A 17,964-nucleotide genomic window follows, 5' to 3' on the forward strand; every position below is an offset into this window, starting at 1 on the left:
TATATGCACATGTCATATAAGTATACAGAAATATAAGGATGTAAAAAATAGGAAATTCTGATTCGTGGTTACTTTGGTAGTGGGGCAGGGGTGTGAGAGACACGATGGAGAGGAGTACCGAGGGGGCTTCAATTAAATTGCTAATATTTTGTTTCTTATGCTGCGTGGTAGGGACATGTATGTTTGTAATAAAATTCTTCAAGCATGAGTTAATTCTTCAAATATAAAGTGTTTCATAATAATTTTTTATAAAAGGCAAGACAATATAATTGGCAGTGATTTAAGTCCTTCCGCTTTTCCTAAGTCACAGTCCAGGAAAACAAGGTCCCCATTCTCCTTCTGACTAGACCATTTTGATAAGCTGGAAAAACACTTTGTCATTTCTACGTTGATTTGCAACAACTGAGAGGTGAGAATGGACACTCTTGCATATATTCTGCTCAGAGAATGGGAGCCTGGTACATGCCCAGGGCTTTCTCCAACTCTACTATGACATTATCTCTCCCTCCAAGAAACAGTGTATAAAATAAAAAATCAGAATCCCCCTCACAGCCCTTTATCTAATCCCATTCCCCAGAGGTAATCTCTATTGAGGGTACCCTTCCAGCATTTTTCCTATGCATATACAAATACATAGATACGCACATACAAATTTTTGCATCTAAGAATCGAATTATATACGGATTACTTGGACAGAAATAAAAAATTTAAACTAAAAATAGATGGAATTATACTATACATATCATTCCATACTTCTTTTTCATTTATCAATGTTTCCTGTCAACACATCCACTCATAATGATCTGCCATCTTCTTCGACCACAATTTGTTACTTAAACTTTTATTTTTAATTCAACAAAAGATATATGATCACATTCTAGATGCAAATTTTCCAAACAATACAGATAGACTGATAAAACCCTTCACAAAATAGGGTGAAAAAGACTTTCACAAGATTGCCATCCCTAACTCTTAATCTCAGGACCCTCCCTGGAGATAAACCACTGCTATATTTGATGTACATCCTTTCAGATTCATTTACTCCCATAAAAAACTAGGTTGTTTTGTTGTCGTGTGTGTGGCTGACACATAAATGGTTCTAAACTGTATATAATATTCTGTAACTTACTCTTGGAGGTTTATATCGTAACTCTCTCATGACTGACTCATTCAGTCATTCATTAGCTGATATTTATTATATTATTTATTATGTGCACTATTCTAGATACAGTAGCTAACAAGATGGACAGCCTCTATCCTCATGGAGCTTACATTCTGATGGGACATTCAGACAATAAACATGTAGATGAATAATGTAATTCCAGGTAGTGCTAAGTGATATGATGAAAATAAAGTGGGGATTGGGCAGGGAAGGTGTTTTTTTAACAAGTGCATAATACTCCACAGTCTAGATTATCATAGTTTGAGGGTGGGACTTCCCAATTTTTCTACTTGCTTCCTAAGAGTAAGAAATAAATTTTATACTGCTATCCAAAATCCATCATAGACACATACACACACAAAACCAAAACACACACAGATACAGCTGAACAAATATTTCTTGAAATAATACCCTTACCAAGGGTGATGCACTGAAAATTTTTATACTGCTCTATTTTACTTACAGAAAAAACCCTGCTAATCATGTCCTGCCAAATTGTTTGTTTTCATTGCTCACTAACAGATGGTGATCTCAGTTTGAAAAATACGGCTTTAAGTTACTAATCTTCTGTTGAGAATTAGATTGTTCATAATTCCCTCCTGTTGCAAACAATGCTGCCTGAAGCTGCTTTATACTCAATTTGTGACTATTTCTGAGAGCAAGATCCCTGATTGTGTAATTACTATTTACTTAAAATTCCGAAAAAATGCAGCCAGCATGCTGGAAAGCTGAATTCTAATCCCGGATCTGTCACCACCATGATGTATAAGCTTTGGGCAATTCCCTACATCTCTCTGGGCCTCAGTTTCCCCATCAGGAACCTGCTGATCTCAACACCCTAGAAACTGCTCTAATTTGAAAACAGATGCCCCACCCCCTGACTCAGCGAGGGCAGGACTTCTCTCCCGGCCCTTCTCCCCCTTTTCCGCTCCGTTCCTCAGAAGCGGCCCAGGGAAAAGGGAAAAGGCAGGTCTGGGCTGGAGAGTGTGCTGCAGGGCGGAGCAGAGGGAGGGCAAGAGGGAGGCCGGCCCCCCGGTAGGAAATGAGACAGGGCAGGAATAACACTTTATAAGCTGCCGCCCTCTTTCTCTTCCCATGCCCTGGCCACCTTCCAGCCTCCCCTGTCTAGCCTCCTCCCTCCCAGACAGCGCTCACTTCTTTTTCCCCTAGGCTGCAGCCAGCTGGAGCCCCCAGCCTGCCAGAGCCAAGAGCCCAGGTGGGGTCAAGAACTGAAGCTACAGGATGTTGACAACGTTGCTGCCACTGCTGCCTCTACTGCTCCTGCCCGGCTGGGCCCTCTGTAGCCAGGAAGCCTCAGGTGGTGAGTCAAGGGGACAGCTCCTGCCTCGGGATGGTTCTGGAGATACTGAGCCTGTCTGGGTACATGGGCAAGACCAGAGGAGAGCTTCTCCCACTGTGTCTGTATCTACAGCCAGCTGGATCTCTGTGTAGACCAGACAGGGTCCTGAGAACTGGTCTGTGTCCCAAAGCCAAGGTGAAGAAGTACAGTTCAGCTCTGTGTGGGGATGGGGGGAGGAAGGGGAGGCTGGGGAGGAACAAGACTGGGAAAATGGGAAAGGGACTGGTAGAAAGGGGTAGGGGGAATTAGCCGAAGGGAGAGAGGAGAGATGGGGCAAAGTCTGGAGATGGAGATCTGAGGGTGATGGTGGATGGAGGTGAGTCTAGGGAAGATGGAAAGAGACTCAGAAATGAGAGAAAAGATGGAAGAAATGGGAGACACTAGGAGAACTGATGGAAGACTTGGGGAAAGACTGGGGCTGGGATATGTGGGGCAAAAGAGGAGACAAGAGAAGGTAGAGGAAGACTAGGGGGAGTTGGTGAGGTGAAACTCGGGGGAAAGACTAGCTGTGGTCAGTAGGACAACTCATGGGGGATCAGGCTGCCTGAAGCAGTTCCAGTTAAGCAGAGAAGGAGAGTTATTGGCCTGCACTGTAATCACACAGGGGCCTCCCCTCCTCTCTCCCACAATCTCTGTATCTTCAGTCTCCCCCTCAGAGAGGGAGAAAATAACGAGTATTCAGTGAGTGCTTGCCGTGGTTAATATGTGTATGGATTCATTTAACTCTCACAAAATCTTTACAAGGTTACCCATGCAGATAACTTATTCACATCTGCAGACACAGAGCACAACTTCTCAGATTCAAACCTGGACAAGACACACACACACACACACAGATGTACAACCCCAGACTCATCCCCTCCCCCAACACTCTGTGGGCTCCAACTCTGTGCCAGGCCTTTAGTGGGGTGTGGGAGGCAGAGATAACCAGACATGATTTTATTTCCAAAAGATCAGCCCCAGTGCCTGACAAGCCAAATAACCCAGAGACAAGGTCTTGGAGCTTAGAACAAAAGAAGCAGCTTTATTACTTTGCCAGGCAAAGGGGACTCACAGCAGGCTAGTTCCTTCAAAACTGTGAACCCACCTTGGGGATGGGGCAGGGTGGTTATATAGCCATAGCTCAAATAATAAAGCATTGATAACAATCAACAGAATCATTTTCTCATCAGAAGACTTAGAATGGCATCATGATGTTTTCAAGCAACCCATTCTGTCACTTTTTCAATCTCTTTATCTCGTAAGCACTCAAGGTGTGGTTTTCTTGGTATTTAGCCTACTTTGTAATGTTACAGTTCTGTGACCTTCTCCCTGGAGATTGACTCACCCAAGCATGATTATAGCTTTTGAATAAAGTAGAAATAGTAAGATCAATAGCTTTAGTTTCAACAGTGGGCCTGGAACTGTGAGTAGCACCTGATCAGTCAGGTCAGTTGACCGTTTAAGGGCAAGCATAAGAATAAGCAATCTGTTAGCCTAAGTGTGGCCATTTTATTAATCCTCCTTCAATTCCATAGCCTAGAGGAACCCAATGTAGCCTGTGTGTTTGAAGACAGTTATGCAGAATCTGGGAATCACTGCAACTGATCTGCTGTGTCTGAGAGGGTAAAGAGAAGAAGCATTAGGAAAACTTCTCCAAAGAGAAGGCAAAAAGAGCTGGATCTTAAAGCATGAATAGAAATTTGCCAGGATACAGAGCAAGCCTGACATGTTATTCACATGTCAGCCAAAAGGTAGCATGAGGGACTCCAAGTACTTTGATACACTATCTAATCACCTCAAAGAGTCCAAAAAAAAAGGGCAGGTGGGGCCTGGTCTTCCGCAGCCCTGAATGGCAGGCTAAAGACTTTGGACCTGATTCTACGGACAGATATTCTATGGGGAAGCTGTATAGCTGAGTGGCTAAGAATGCTGGGTCAGGCTGCCTGCACTCAAACCTTGGCTCTGCTATGCTGCTGTGGCCTATTTTCCATGTGAACTGGGGTTAATAATAGTAGCTACATCAAGTTAATGGGAGGAAGGCACAAATAAGATAATAATGCATATAAAGTACAGTGCCCAGGTCATAATAAACACTTAATGGTTATTATTATTAATATTATTGATAGGGGAGTGTGTCCCTGGAGAATTTTAAGCAGGAGAAGGACATAAACTTACTTCCAGGCTAGGTGGAGGTCGGATTAGAAGGGATGAAACTGAAAAATGAGTGGAGGAGAATGAGGAAGGAAGTTACTACTCTGATCCAGATGAGAACCTGAAGCAGGGCTGCAGTCAGGAGACAGAGAATAGGAGATGGAATTGAGATTTCATTGTAGTTCAGGATTTGCTAACCAGCCCGAAATGGAGGGGGCGGGAAGGAAGGGGTGAGAGAAAGAAAGATCAGAGTGGCTCTTCCACCAACTGTCTGGATTACCCTGGGGCAAGTGGCTTCTGCACTTCTGGCCTCAGTTTTCTCATCTGTAAAACAAAGATAATAACCGGTGTCCTGTCCTCCTATTAGGATTACTGAAAGCGTCAAATGGGAGGAAGAGTGGGAGGACACTTACTGAAGGGCCTTGAAGGTGGGCGGCCGACCTCTGGGTGGGGGATTATTATCTCGGGTTACATGTCCACCCTTCCCACGCTGGCCTGGGCCCGACGCGCTGACTCCTGCCTCCAGGCCCGCGGGACCTCCACATGCTCCAGGTCTCCTACTTCCGCAATCCCTCTCAAGTGTGGCACCAGGGAAACGCCACGCTGGGGGGGGTTCTGACGCACGTGCTGGAAGGTCCGGGCAACAACGTCACGATCGAACAGCTGCAGCCCTTGCAGGAGCCCGAGAGCTGGACGCTCACAAAGAACCGCCTGGTGCGCTACCTGCAGGAGTTCCTGGGCTTGGTGCAGGTGGTGCACCGCGAGCGGGGCGTGGCCTGTGAGTGGAGCGCGCAGGGGCGGGGCTTGTGAGAGTGGGCCCTTAAGGTGGGAGGCGTGGCCAATGGGCGGGACCTAACGGTGGAGGGGTGGCCAGAGGGGCTAGCCTGTGGAAGAACAGGGCGGGGCCTTATCAAGGAACCCAGTTTGGGGATGCCCTGAATGGACGTGGTCTTTTTGCGTTTGCTAATTGCTGGGTGGGAGCTTCAGGCTGGAGAGGAGTGGGTGTCCTAGCTGACGTACCATCTGCCAGGCCCTCGTCCTGCTGGCATAATCTCGGGATAGTCCCTGTTCCAACGCCCTGTCCCTGATCCACTCTGAACCCCAAAACACACTTTTCCCTGGCGGTCTTTCCCCTAAACCTGGCACCCTTTCCACACAGCCCCCTGACTCTGAATCCCCTATCCACAGTTCCTCTGACCATTCGCTGCTTCCTCGGCTGCGAGCTGCCTCCTGAGGGCTCTAGAGCCCATGTCTTCTTCGAAGTGGCTGTGAACGGGAGCGCCTTTATAAACTTCCGGCCAGAGACAGCCTCATGGGTGGCAGAGCGTCAGGCATCCTCCGCAGTGGTCACTTACACTCTGGAGCAGCTCAACAAGTACAATCGTACTCGGTACGAACTGCAGGAATTTCTGCAGGACACCTGTGTGCAGTACGTGCAGAAACACATCACGAATAACTCGAAAGGTATGGGATTGGGGAGGGGCCTGTGTGTTGGGTGGGTTGTTCCAGGCAAATAGATGGATCTGAAGGGTGGATACCTTGAGCAAGAGGAGACTCATGGCCAGCGGTTTGGGACAGAGTACACAGGCCCTATGTATATTGGTGAAAAAGCCCCCTTTCTTTGGGGATGAAATCCCCTGGGGTTTGACTCAAACCATGGACTTCTTGGGAGTATGTTCTTCAAGCTAACTCTCTGCATGTTCTGCAGGGAGCCAAACAGGCCACTCCTACACTTCGCTGGTCCTGGGCATCCTGGTGGGCTGTTTCATCATCGCTGGAGTGGCTGTAGGCATCTTCCTGTGCACAGGTGGACGGCGGCAGCGCTAATGACTCTCCTGCCCCTTCTGGAAAAGGGCTAGACTGATGAGGGCTGGCAAGGGAAGATCTCAGCTCACTGCAGAACCATACAGATTCCCCATCTGGAGCATTATATTCCAGAAGATTTGGAGTAGCAGCTCATTTCTTCAAGATCTGCCCACCAAGAGTTTGGGGGAGGAAAAGGGAGGAGCCTAAGTAGACAGGATACTTGGTTTGCTAAGAACCTAAGAACTTGCATACTTTGCTGAATTGGTCTGAAAAGTGAATGCTTATCTGTATTTGTGGAAAACAGATGATGGAGTTGGGGCAGCGGGTGTGGTCTATGGCCCATCTTCCAAAGATAGAGTCACCTGAGTCATTCAAAACACATAAACAAATAAAACAAGTCATCCACAACCCTAATAACCAACATTCAGTGCTTCCAGGTATGTTAGACTTGGGACAGGACACTGGTACAATAGGGGTAGAAATAACCAGAAAAATGGTGGAAGCATAAAATCCAAACAATATGGGAGTGAGGAGTTATTAATTAATTAATATAAATAAATTCCTTACTTATGTATATGGAATTATTATTTCCTCTACTTTGCAAACTTTTGGGAAAGTAGCCTATGCCCTTTGCTTCTACTTCCTCATCTCCCACTCACTCTTCAATCCACTGCAATCTGACTTCTCTGTAAACTGCTCTAAGATCATTAATGATCTCTAAGTGTGAAACCTTCATCTTCCATGATATCTGCAACGTTTTACTTTGTGGACTAGGACTCTCTTTTTACCCTAACTTCTGAGATAGCAGGCTTCTAATTTTTAACAACTCTTCTGGCTACTCGGTCAATCCCTTTGCCTATCTCATCTTTCTCAATTCACCTTTGAAATGTTGGCTTCCTTAGAACTCCATTTTTTAGCTCCTTTTGTTCCCCTTTCAACTATACCTTTTCCAGTGACTTTCCATGACTTCAAATACCAGCTATATGTGGTGGTTTCCATGGGGAAGCAATGTCATAATGTCTTTGAGAGCATGTGTTTTGTCATCAGAAAGATGAGTTTTACTTCTTTGAGCTAGGCATTTAACCTCTTCAAGTCTCAGTTTCTTCATAAACAAAAGGTATAATAAAATATACAAAAAGGGTATAATAAAAACAATGCCTACCTCACAGAGGCATTTTGAGTATTAAATAAGATAATATATATAAAATAATATATGCAAACTCAATAAATGTAGCACTTGCTCCTGACCTCCAGACACCCCCCATTTGCCTTGATTCTTAAAAATCATCTCTACGTTAATATTTTGCAGACATTTCAGAGTCGACATATTCAAAATGAAATTCCTTATCTTTCTCCCCAAACTTGTTCTCTCTCTTCTTTTGTTTACTCTCAGTTAAAAAGAATTACTATCAAATCGTATCAATGTAGAGGCCTCAGTGTTAAACTTTATTTACTCCCTCTTCATCTGCACCTACAAAATACAATATCTGTAGACTCTGATCCCTCCTTTCCACTCCATTGCTTTTGTTCAAGATACCATTATTCATCTCTTTCTTTGTGGTAGGCATAGAGATGTGCCACCCAATTCCACCTTCAAGGAAATTCTTGCTGTTCACCTACAAGGAGCATAGTCAACAGATAACCTCCAGCTGCTTCAGTTCCTTCAGTGTCTGCCTCATCTGCAAAGAACAGTCCTGCATGAGGGGATGCTCATTCAGTGACTGAGCAAAGCAGGGGTAAAAAGGTTCAGCCATTCTGGCCCACTGCAATTCTGATGAGCTGTATTCACTCCCAGCTCCTTGACAGGTTGGCTGGGTCTTTGTTGGCTCTACACTGCAGTTTGACTTCTTTCTCTATTCAATCCTGCTTCCTCCCCCTAGGTAATATCTTGCACCTCAAACTCTGTCTCAGCATCAGCTTCCAGGAAACCCAACCTGTGACTGACAATTTCTCTCTCTGTCTCCAAACTGAGGAAGTCTCTCAGTCTTTTGACTGGACCGTGGCAATAGCCTCCTCCTAATTTTTCTCCTGGCTTCTGCCATAGCTAGATGGAGGGGAAAAGGGAAAACTATAGTTATCTTTGGCTTCTCTTGTGGGAGGTGATACCCTATCTTCCATTAAGATTCACACAGAGGAAGAGGTTTCAGATGTAGGGAAAACAAAAAACAAAACAAACTCCTAAATTTTCACTGTATCTCTCACCATCAATTTATTTACTCATGCAGTAAGTGTTTATCAGTAACTTCCACATGCAAGGTTTTATGCTATGTACTTTGGAGAATATAAAATGATTAAGACATGATCCTTCTTGAGGAGCTCATTGTTTACGTGGGAAGATAAAACATATACAAATAAGAGTAATACAAGACAGGCTATCCAAATAAATGGAAGAAATATAAATAAAGATGCTATGTTGTGATTTATGTATTGCTTTATGGTTTTTAAATTTTTTAACTTGTATTTATCATTTTGTACTCACTGAGATCTTATAAGATAGGTAGTCGCCTCATTTTAAATTAGGAAACATGCTTAGTTAGGATAGTATAAAAAGTAAAGTAAGTAAGCAAGGTAAGAAGCAGGGCCAAAATTCAAATCCATATTTTCAGATTCTAGAATTTATGTTTTTTCTACTCTTTCTAAGGGAATCAGAGGAATCTAGGGCAGAGCAGTGGGGCGGAGAGTGGGATTTGTGGATGGGTAAAATACGACCACACACAGATAGGAAATACAGACAGAACAGTTTAAATAATGGCATAGAGTTAGAAAAAAAGCAGAGTAAATTGTAGGAAGGATAACCAGCCCAATGTGATTGGAGAATAGAAGAATGGTGGAAAATGAGACTGGAAAGGTAGGCGAGGGTTTCATTGTATTGGGCTTCTAAAGCCTCTGGAAGGTGTGTATTCTTTAGGTGGTAAAACACTGGAGAATTATCAAGGGTTGTTAGACAGAGAGCTGCTGAAGTCTTCTTTCCCGTTTCAGCTGCACTGTTGAAAAGGGGACATCAGATGGGTTAGACCCACTGACCCCAAGTTTAAAAGACCTGGCCTGGACACTGTCTAGATTGTAACAAGGAAGAACAAATCTGACTCCATATTAGATCTGTTTCTTGAGCTCTAACCCTGTGCTCTGTATCCTGTGCTTAGTCATACTGGTTCTGCCCCTTTTATAAAAGAATGTCGCCTATAGCCTGAAACATACAGGATAGCCTATTCTCACAGCTCTGACCTTCAAGGGTATAACACTTTTCCATTCATATAGAGATAAAGAGCTGCAGAACAGAGAATAACATTTGTCTTGTTGGAGGTTTACAGGAACATCATGACCTGACCTATGTGGGCAGCTGCAAGAATAAAGGAGTCTGACACCAAGAAGTCTACAACAACCAACCACACCCATTCCCCATTTCAATATAAAAGGAGCCTGAATTCTGACTTGGGTAAGATGGTTCTCTAGGACATTAGTCCCCCATCTTCTTGGTCTGCTGGCTTTCCAAATAAAGTCATTATTCCTTGCTCCAACACCTTGTCTCCTGATTCATTAGCCTGTCATGTGGCGAGTAGAATGAGTTTGGACTTGGTTAATGAGATTGAGGCTAGACTAGGCCTTCTCCCAAGTTAGGGATTAAAAAGGAAAGGAGAAGGTGGAAAGAAAGCATTCTGGAGACGAGTGAAATCTTGGAGTGTGAGCCAGGTGTACTCAGGCGCTGAGATGTTATATCACCCCTTTCACCAATGCTGCCACCACAGTAGTTCAGGCCTTCACCAGCTGTAACCTGGACTATTAGAATCAGATCTTACTCTCTTAGTACTGTCAAAAAGTTGCCATCAGAATGCACTTTCTGAAACATGCTAGTTTTCTCTTCAGAATTTTTTAGTTCTTCCACTGTCCATAGGAAAAAATCCAAATTCCTTATGTATGGAGTTCAAGACCCTCCATGATCCAACGCTAACATGTTTTTTCTAACTTCATCTTCAACCCCTCTGTCTTAGTCTGTTTAGGCTGCTATAACAAAAATATCATAGACTTGGTGGCTTAAACGACAAACATTTATTACTCGTACTGCTAGAGGCTAGGAAGTCCAAAATCAAGTCGCTGGCATATTTGGTGTCTGAGGAGGGCCCATTTCTTGGTTCACAGGTAGTCATCTTCTCAGTGTCCTCACAAGGTGGAAGAGGGGAGGGAGCTCTCTGGGGTCTCTTTTTTAAGGATACTTATCCCATTCATGACTGCTCTACGCTCATGACCTAATCACCTCCAAAGGCTCCACCTCCATATATCATCACATTGGGGATTAGGTTTCAACATATGAATTTGGTGGGGGCACAAATATTCAGTCTATAGTACTGTTCTCCTCTCTCAACCTACCTTCTAACCACTCCAAACCACTCTTGTTTTCTCCAATATACCTTGTCCTATCTGATGATGCCAGTTCATGTCATATTCTTTTCTCTCCTTGGCAAAGTCCTTATTCATCTTTTGAAACCTAGCTTGAATGTCATCTCCTCAGTGAAGCCATCATGATTCTCCTATACGTAATTATTCTTTCCTCTGTGATCCCAAAGTATGTCTTACAGTCCCCATTAGAACACTGTCACCCAGTATTATAATCATTTGTCTTCTATTCTAAAATGTGAGCTCTCCATAAGGTAAAAATTGTATCACCTAACTCAGGTTGCTCAATATAATTATACATTTATAATATATAATTATAGTTGCTCAATTTAATTGGAATGCATTAATATTCTGAGCATTTCCCAGGCATCCTCATTCCCATGCTAAGCTCAGTAGTAAGTATTAAACAAATATGATTCACAAAATGAATTGCTATTTGAATGAATGAATTATAGTTCTGATTCCACCATCATCTAACTGTGTGACTTTGTACAAACACTTCACCTCACTGATTCTGCTTTCTCATCTATAAAAGGAGAATAGAAATCTATGGCCTGCTTACTGCATATTGCTGTTATAAAGATAATGTAAGACAATTAATCTGAAAGGAATTTATAAACTGCAAAGCATTGTACACATTAAGGGGTTATTGTTATTATTGAAAATCAATATCTAAAAAATTAAAAGAAATAGCTCTGAAGTAGACTCTAAGTTGAGATGCATATTTTAGACTCTAAATTAAGATGCGTATTTTAAGACCTAGATCAACCATCAAGAAAATAACTGGAAAGGCAACAAAAGTAAAAATAAACAAGTCGGACTACAAACTAAAAAGCTTTTGCACAGCAAAGGAAACCATCAACAAAATGGACAGACAATCTACCAAATGGGAGAAGATATTTGCAAATCAGATATCGGATAAGGGTTAATATCCAAAATGCATAAAGAACTCATACAACTCAGTATTAAAAAACAAACAAATAATCTGACTAACAAGTGGGCAGAGGACCTGAATAGTCATTTTTCCAAAGATGACATAGAGATGGCCAACAGGTACATGAGAAGGTGCTCAACAACACTAATAGTCAAGGAAATGCAAATCAAAACCACCTGACACCTGTTAGGATGGCTATTATTTTTAACCCTTATACACTGTCAGTGAGCAAGTAAACTGGCAGTCATTATGGAAAACAATACAGAAGTACCTCAAAAAATTAAACAGAACTACCATATGATCCATCAATTTCACTGCTGGGTATATATCCAAAGAAAATAGTATTACTGTCTTAAAGAGATATCTGCATTCCCATTTTTGCTGCAACATTGTTCACAGCAGCCAAGATACAAAAATAACTGAAATGTCTGTCACTAGATGAATGGATAAAGAAAATGAGGCATATAGCCTTAAAAAAAAAGGCTTAAAAAAGAAGGAAATCCTGCCATTTGCAACAGTATGGATGAACTTAGAGGACATCATGCTAACTGAAATGAGTCAAACACAGGAAGACAAATACTGCATGATCTCACTTATATGTAGAATCTAAAAAAGTTGAACTCACAGTAACAGAGAATAGAATGGTGATTACCCGGGACTGGGGGTGATTAGGGGAGGGGAATGGGGAGATGTTGGTCAAAGGAAACAAACTTTCAGTTGTAAGGTGAATAAATAAGTTCTGGAGACCTAATGTGTAGCATGGTGATATAGTTAATAATAACGTATTGTATACTTGAAATTTGCTAAGAGAGTAGATCTCAACTGTTCTCACCACACACACTAAAGTAACTAGGTAAAGTAACTGATATGCTAATTAGCTTGATTGTGGTTAGCTTTTCAGAATGAATACATATATCAAGGCACCACATTGTACATCTTAAATATATGCGATTTCTACTTGTCAATCATACTTCAATAAAGCTGGAAAAAACTATAAATGTGAGTGGATTAACAATCCAATCACAAGGCAGAGACTGTCATACTGAATTAAAAAAAAAACAAATTCAAACTTTATGCTATCTATAGTAGACACACTTTATATTTAAAGATGCAAATGGGTTAGAAGTAAAAGGAGGGGGAAATCATAAGACAGTTGGTGTGGCTAGACAAATTAGACTCTAAGACAAAAAAAAGTTATGAGGGATAATAAAGGACATTTTATAATGAGAAAAGGGTTGATCCATTAGGAAAATATAATAATTATAAACATATATGCACCCAGCAACAGCCTTTAAAGTATATATAGCAAAAGCTGACAGAATTGAAGGGAGACATAAACAATTCAACAATAATAGATGGAGACTTCAATACTCCGTTTTTAATAATGGCAGAAAATTAATAAAGACACAAAAGACTTGAAGAACACAATAAAACAACTAGACCTAACACACATCTATAAAATATTCTTTCAGCGAGAGCAGAATATATATACTTCTCAGGCACACATGAACCATTTTCAAGGACAGATCACGTGTTAAGCCACAAAACACATCTCAGTAAGTTAAAAACAACCTGATAAATGTTATCTACAGAAAAACTCATAGCTAACATTATACTTGACAATGAAAGACTGAAACTTTTCCCCTAAAATCAGAAACAAGATAAGAATTTCTGCTCTCCCTACTTTTTTTTCTACATTGTACTTGAGTTCTAGTCTGAGCAATCAGGCAAGAATAAGAAATAAAAGACACCTGGATTGGAAGGGAAGTAAAAGTAAACTAGATATACTAGAGGTATAAAAGTATACTAAATACAAATTTTAAAGGGGGCGGGGGTGGGAAGAGATAGACTGGGATTTCAAAATTGTAGAATAGATAAACAAGATTGTACTGTATAGCACAGGGAAATATATACAAGATCTTATGGTAGCTCACAGAGAAAAAAATGTGACAATGAATATATACACGTCCATGTATAACTGAAAAACTGTGCTCTACATTGGAATTTGACACAACATTGTAAAATGATTATAAATCAATAAAAAAAAGTTTAAAAAGTTTAAAAGTATAGTACTAAATAAAAATTTTAAAAGTATATTAGATATATCTATTCAGAAATGACATAATTTTGTACATGGAAAATCCTAAAGAATCTACTAAACAAAATTGTTAGAGCTAATAAACAAGTTTATCAAGGTTGCAGGATACAAGATCAATATATAAAAACCAATTGTTTTTCTGTGCACTAGTAATAAACAATCCAGTAATAAAATTAAAAAGAGAAATCTATTTTATTTTAATAGCATAAAAAAGAATAAAATACTTAAGAATAAATTTAACAAAAGGAACATAAGATCTATACACTGAAAACTACAAGTTCTCATTGAAAGAAATTAAAGAAATTCTAAATAAATGGAAAAAATCCTGTATTTATTGATGAGAGACTTACATTAAGACAGCAATATGTCAATATTTTAAGACAGCAATATCCCACAATCTAATCTACAGATGCAATACAGTCCCTATTAAAATCCCAGCTGCCTATTTTGGGGCAGAAATTGATAAGCTGGTTCTAAAATTCATATGGAAGTGTAAGGGACCTAAAATAACTCCCAAAAATATCTTGAAAAAAAAGTTGAGGACTCACACTTTTGATTTAAAAACTTACTATAAATCTATAATGATGAACACAGTGTTTTCTGGCATAAAGACAGACATATAGATCAATGGAATAGGACTGAGACTCCAGAAATAAACCCTTACATTGTGGTCAGTTGATTTTCTACAATTTGCTAAAGTAATTCAGTGGAGAAAGAATAATTTTTCAACGAATGGTGCAAAGACAACTGGATACCAACATGCAAAAGAATAAATTTGGAATCCCAACCTTACACTATAAACACAAGTTAACTCAAAATGGTCAAAGAACTAAGTATACGATTTAAAACCATAAAATTCTTAGAAGAAAATACGAGTGTAAATATTGGCCTTAGATTAGGTGATAATACAAAAAGCACAAGCAACAAAAGAAAAAAATAGATAAATTGTACTTCACCAAAATAAAATACTTTGGTGCTTCACAGGATGCTATCAATAAAGTGAAAACATAGCGCACAGAATAGAAGAACATATTTGTGAATCATATATCAGATAAGGATCTAGTATTAGAGAACATATAAACAGCTCTTACAACACAAAAATAAAAGACAAACAACCCAATTTAAAAATAGGCAAAGGATTTGAACAGACATTCCTTAAAAAGAAGATACACTAGTGGCCAAATAAGTCCATGAAAAGATGTTCAACATTGTTAGTCATTAAGGAAATGCAAATCAAGACTAATGAGATACTATTTTACACCATCAAGAATGGCTATAATAAAAGAGACAGACAATAACAAGTGTTGGTGAGAATGTGGAGAAAGTGGAGCCCTCATACATTGCTGGTGGAAATGTAAAGTGGTACAGTCATTTTGGGAAACATTTGACAGTTTCCCAAAAGTTAAACACAGAGTTACCATATGTCTCAGCAATTCTATTCTGGTATGTACTCAAGGGAATTGAAAACACGTTTACACAAACATTTGTACATGAATGTTCAAAGCAGCATTATTCATAACAGCCAGAAGGTGGAAACAATCCAAATATCTGAATGGACAGACAAAATGTGGTATATTTGTACAATGGAATATTATGTAGCCATAAAAATGAATGAAATATTGATATATGCTAAACATGGATGAGCTTTGAAAATAACATTATGATAAATGAAAGACGCCAGTCACAAAGAACCACATCATGTATGATTCCATTTACATGAAATGTCCAGAATAGGAAATCCATAAATATAAAAAGTAGATTAGTGGTGCCTAGTGCTGAGAAGGGGGTGGTGACACAATGTGACTGCTAAAGGATACATGGGGTGATAAAAATACTCTAAATTCAGATTGTGATGATGGAAGCACAATTCTGAATAAATAAAACATTGTACTGCATACTTTAAATGGATGAATTTATGGTACAGTGAATTATATCTCAATTAAGGTGTATCTTGTTTTATTGTGCTTTGGTTTACCACACCTCGCAGATACTGTGGTTTTTTTGTTTCTTTTGTTTTTAACAAACTGAAGGTTTGTAGCAACCCTGCATTGAGCAATCTATCAGCACCATTTTTCCAACAGCATTTGCTCACTTCATGTCTCTGTGCCATATTTTGGTAATTCTCACAATATTTCAACTGTGTCATTATTGTATTTGTTATGATGATCAGTAATCTTTGATGTTACTATTGTAATTGTTTTGGGGCTCCATGAACCATGCCCATATAAGATGGCAAGCTCAATAAATTTTGTGTGTTCTGACCTCTCCACCAACTGGCTGTTCCCTCATCTCATTCTCTCTCCTCTGGCCTTCCTAGTCCCATCTGAGATACAATATTGAAATTAGGCCAATTAATAATTCTACAATGGCTTCTCAGGAAAACAAACTGTTCCTTTCAAAATACTACTGCTCATTGACAAGGAACCTGATCCCTCTGGTGGAGATGTACAACAAGATTCGTGCTATTTTTATGCCTGTTGACACAACGTCCACTCTGTAGCCCATGGATCAAGGAGCCACTTCAACTTTCCAGCTTTATTATTTAAGAAATACTTTCTGGGCTTTGGGATCTGCCGGCCCCAAAGCAGACACAGCCAAGTCAAAGAACCACACCATGCACAACCGTCCCGAAAATGGCACAGAAACAGCATCCAAAAACCCTGATCACAATGATACAAATCTCTTAAGGGGGTGGACCTCAAGTTCCTGAGAAACATGTGCCTTGCCAAGAAGCACAACAAGAAGGGCCTGAAGAAGATGCAGGCCAACAACACCAAGGCCATGAGTGCACATGCTGGGGCTATCAAGGTTCTCATAAAGCCCAAGGAGGTCAAGCCCAAGATCCCACAGGGCGACAGCCACAGGCTCAGTCGACTTACCTACATTGCTCACCCCAAGCTCAGAAAACGTGTTTCTGCCCACATCGCCAAGGGTCTCAGGCTCTGCTGGCCAAAGGCCAAGGGTCAAACTAAGGCCAAGGCAGCAGCTGAAGCTCTGGCTCAGGCTCAGGCTCCCAAAGGTCCCCAGGCCCCCGCAAAGGCTCCAGATAGAGGCCTTCATCTGCAGATGTGAGGATAGAAGGACTGGTGTGACCCTGGGGCTGCTGTCTGCATGGGGTGTCTTTCTGTGCTGTTTGTACAAATAAACCTGAGGCAGATTCTGTCAGTCAAAAAAAAAAAAAAAAACTTTCTGTAAGCCTATAGCTGCCATAGATAGTGAGTTCTCTGGATCTGGGCAAAATCAGTTGAAAACCTTCTGGAGAGAATTCAGCATTCTAGATGCCATTAAGAGCATTTATGAATCATGGGAAGGGATCAAAATATCAACAGTAACAGGAACTTGGAAGAAGCTGATTCCACCCTTCATGAATGACTTTGAGGAGTTCAAGACTTTAGTGGAAGAAGTAACTGCAGGCGGTGTGGAAATAACAAGAGAACTAGAATTAGAAATGGAGCCTGAAGATGGGACTGAATTGCTGCAATCTCATGATAAAACTTGAACGGATGAAGAGTTGCTTCTTTTGGATGAGCAAATAAAGTGGTTTCTTGAGATGAAATCTACTCCTGGTGAAGGTGCTTTGAAGATCGTTGAAACGACAACAAAGGATTTAGAGTATTACTTAAACTTCATTGATAAAGTAGTGGCAGGGTTTGAGAGGACTGACTCCAATTTTGAAAGAAGTTCTACTGTGGTAAAATGCTATCTAACAGGATTGCCCTCTATAGAGAAGTCATTTGTGAAAGAAGAGTCAATTGATGGGGCAACCTTCACTGTTGTCTTACTATAAGAAATTGCCACAGCCACCCCAACTTTCAGCAACCACCATCCTGATCAGTTAGAAGCCATCGACATAGAGGCAGGACCTCCACCAGCAAAAAGATTATGATTTGCTGAAGGCTCAGATGATGGTTAGCATTTTTTAGCAATAAAGTATTTTTAAATTAAGATATATACATTGTGTTTTTTTAGATGTAATGCTATGGTACACTTGATAGACTACAATAGAGTGTAAACATAACTTTTATACGCACTTATAAACCAGAAAATTCATGTGACCAGCTTTACTGAGATACTCACTT

At 40.6% G+C, this 17,964-nt stretch overlaps 2 protein-coding genes across 5 annotated transcripts in view; both read left to right on the forward strand.

Moving 5' to 3' along the window:
* PROCR (protein C receptor) overlaps positions 1–9,313 on the forward strand; it is a 23,153-nt gene extending 13,840 nt beyond the window's left edge. For 2 of the 4 annotated variants that reach the window (XM_032462181.1, XM_014562540.2), the window contains exons 3-6: positions 2,333–2,483; positions 5,182–5,433; positions 5,844–6,119; positions 6,364–9,313. In XM_032462181.1, coding sequence (XP_032318072.1) covers positions 2,405–2,483; positions 5,182–5,433; positions 5,844–6,119; positions 6,364–6,482 — 726 coding nt within the window. In that variant the 5' untranslated portion in view covers positions 2,333–2,404 and the 3' untranslated portion in view covers positions 6,483–9,313. Of the gene's footprint in view, positions 1–2,110; positions 2,129–2,180; positions 2,198–2,332; positions 2,484–5,181; positions 5,434–5,843; positions 6,120–6,363 lie in introns of those variants that run through there. The other 2 variants (XM_032462182.1, XM_032462183.1) reach the window with 2 other exon arrangements.
* Positions 1–17,546, forward strand: part of LOC116658005 (60S ribosomal protein L29-like) — an 801,314-nt gene extending 783,768 nt beyond the window's left edge. The window contains exon 2 of the mRNA XM_032462187.1: positions 16,614–17,546. Coding sequence (XP_032318078.1) covers positions 16,614–16,957 — 344 coding nt within the window. The 3' untranslated portion in view covers positions 16,958–17,546. The remainder of the gene's footprint in view (positions 1–16,613) is intronic.
* The last annotated feature ends 418 nt before the right edge of the window (positions 17,547–17,964 follow it).

Source organism: Camelus ferus, chromosome 19 (assembly GCF_009834535.1).
Source record: "Camelus ferus isolate YT-003-E chromosome 19, BCGSAC_Cfer_1.0, whole genome shotgun sequence".
NCBI lineage: Eukaryota > Metazoa > Chordata > Mammalia > Artiodactyla > Camelidae > Camelus > Camelus ferus.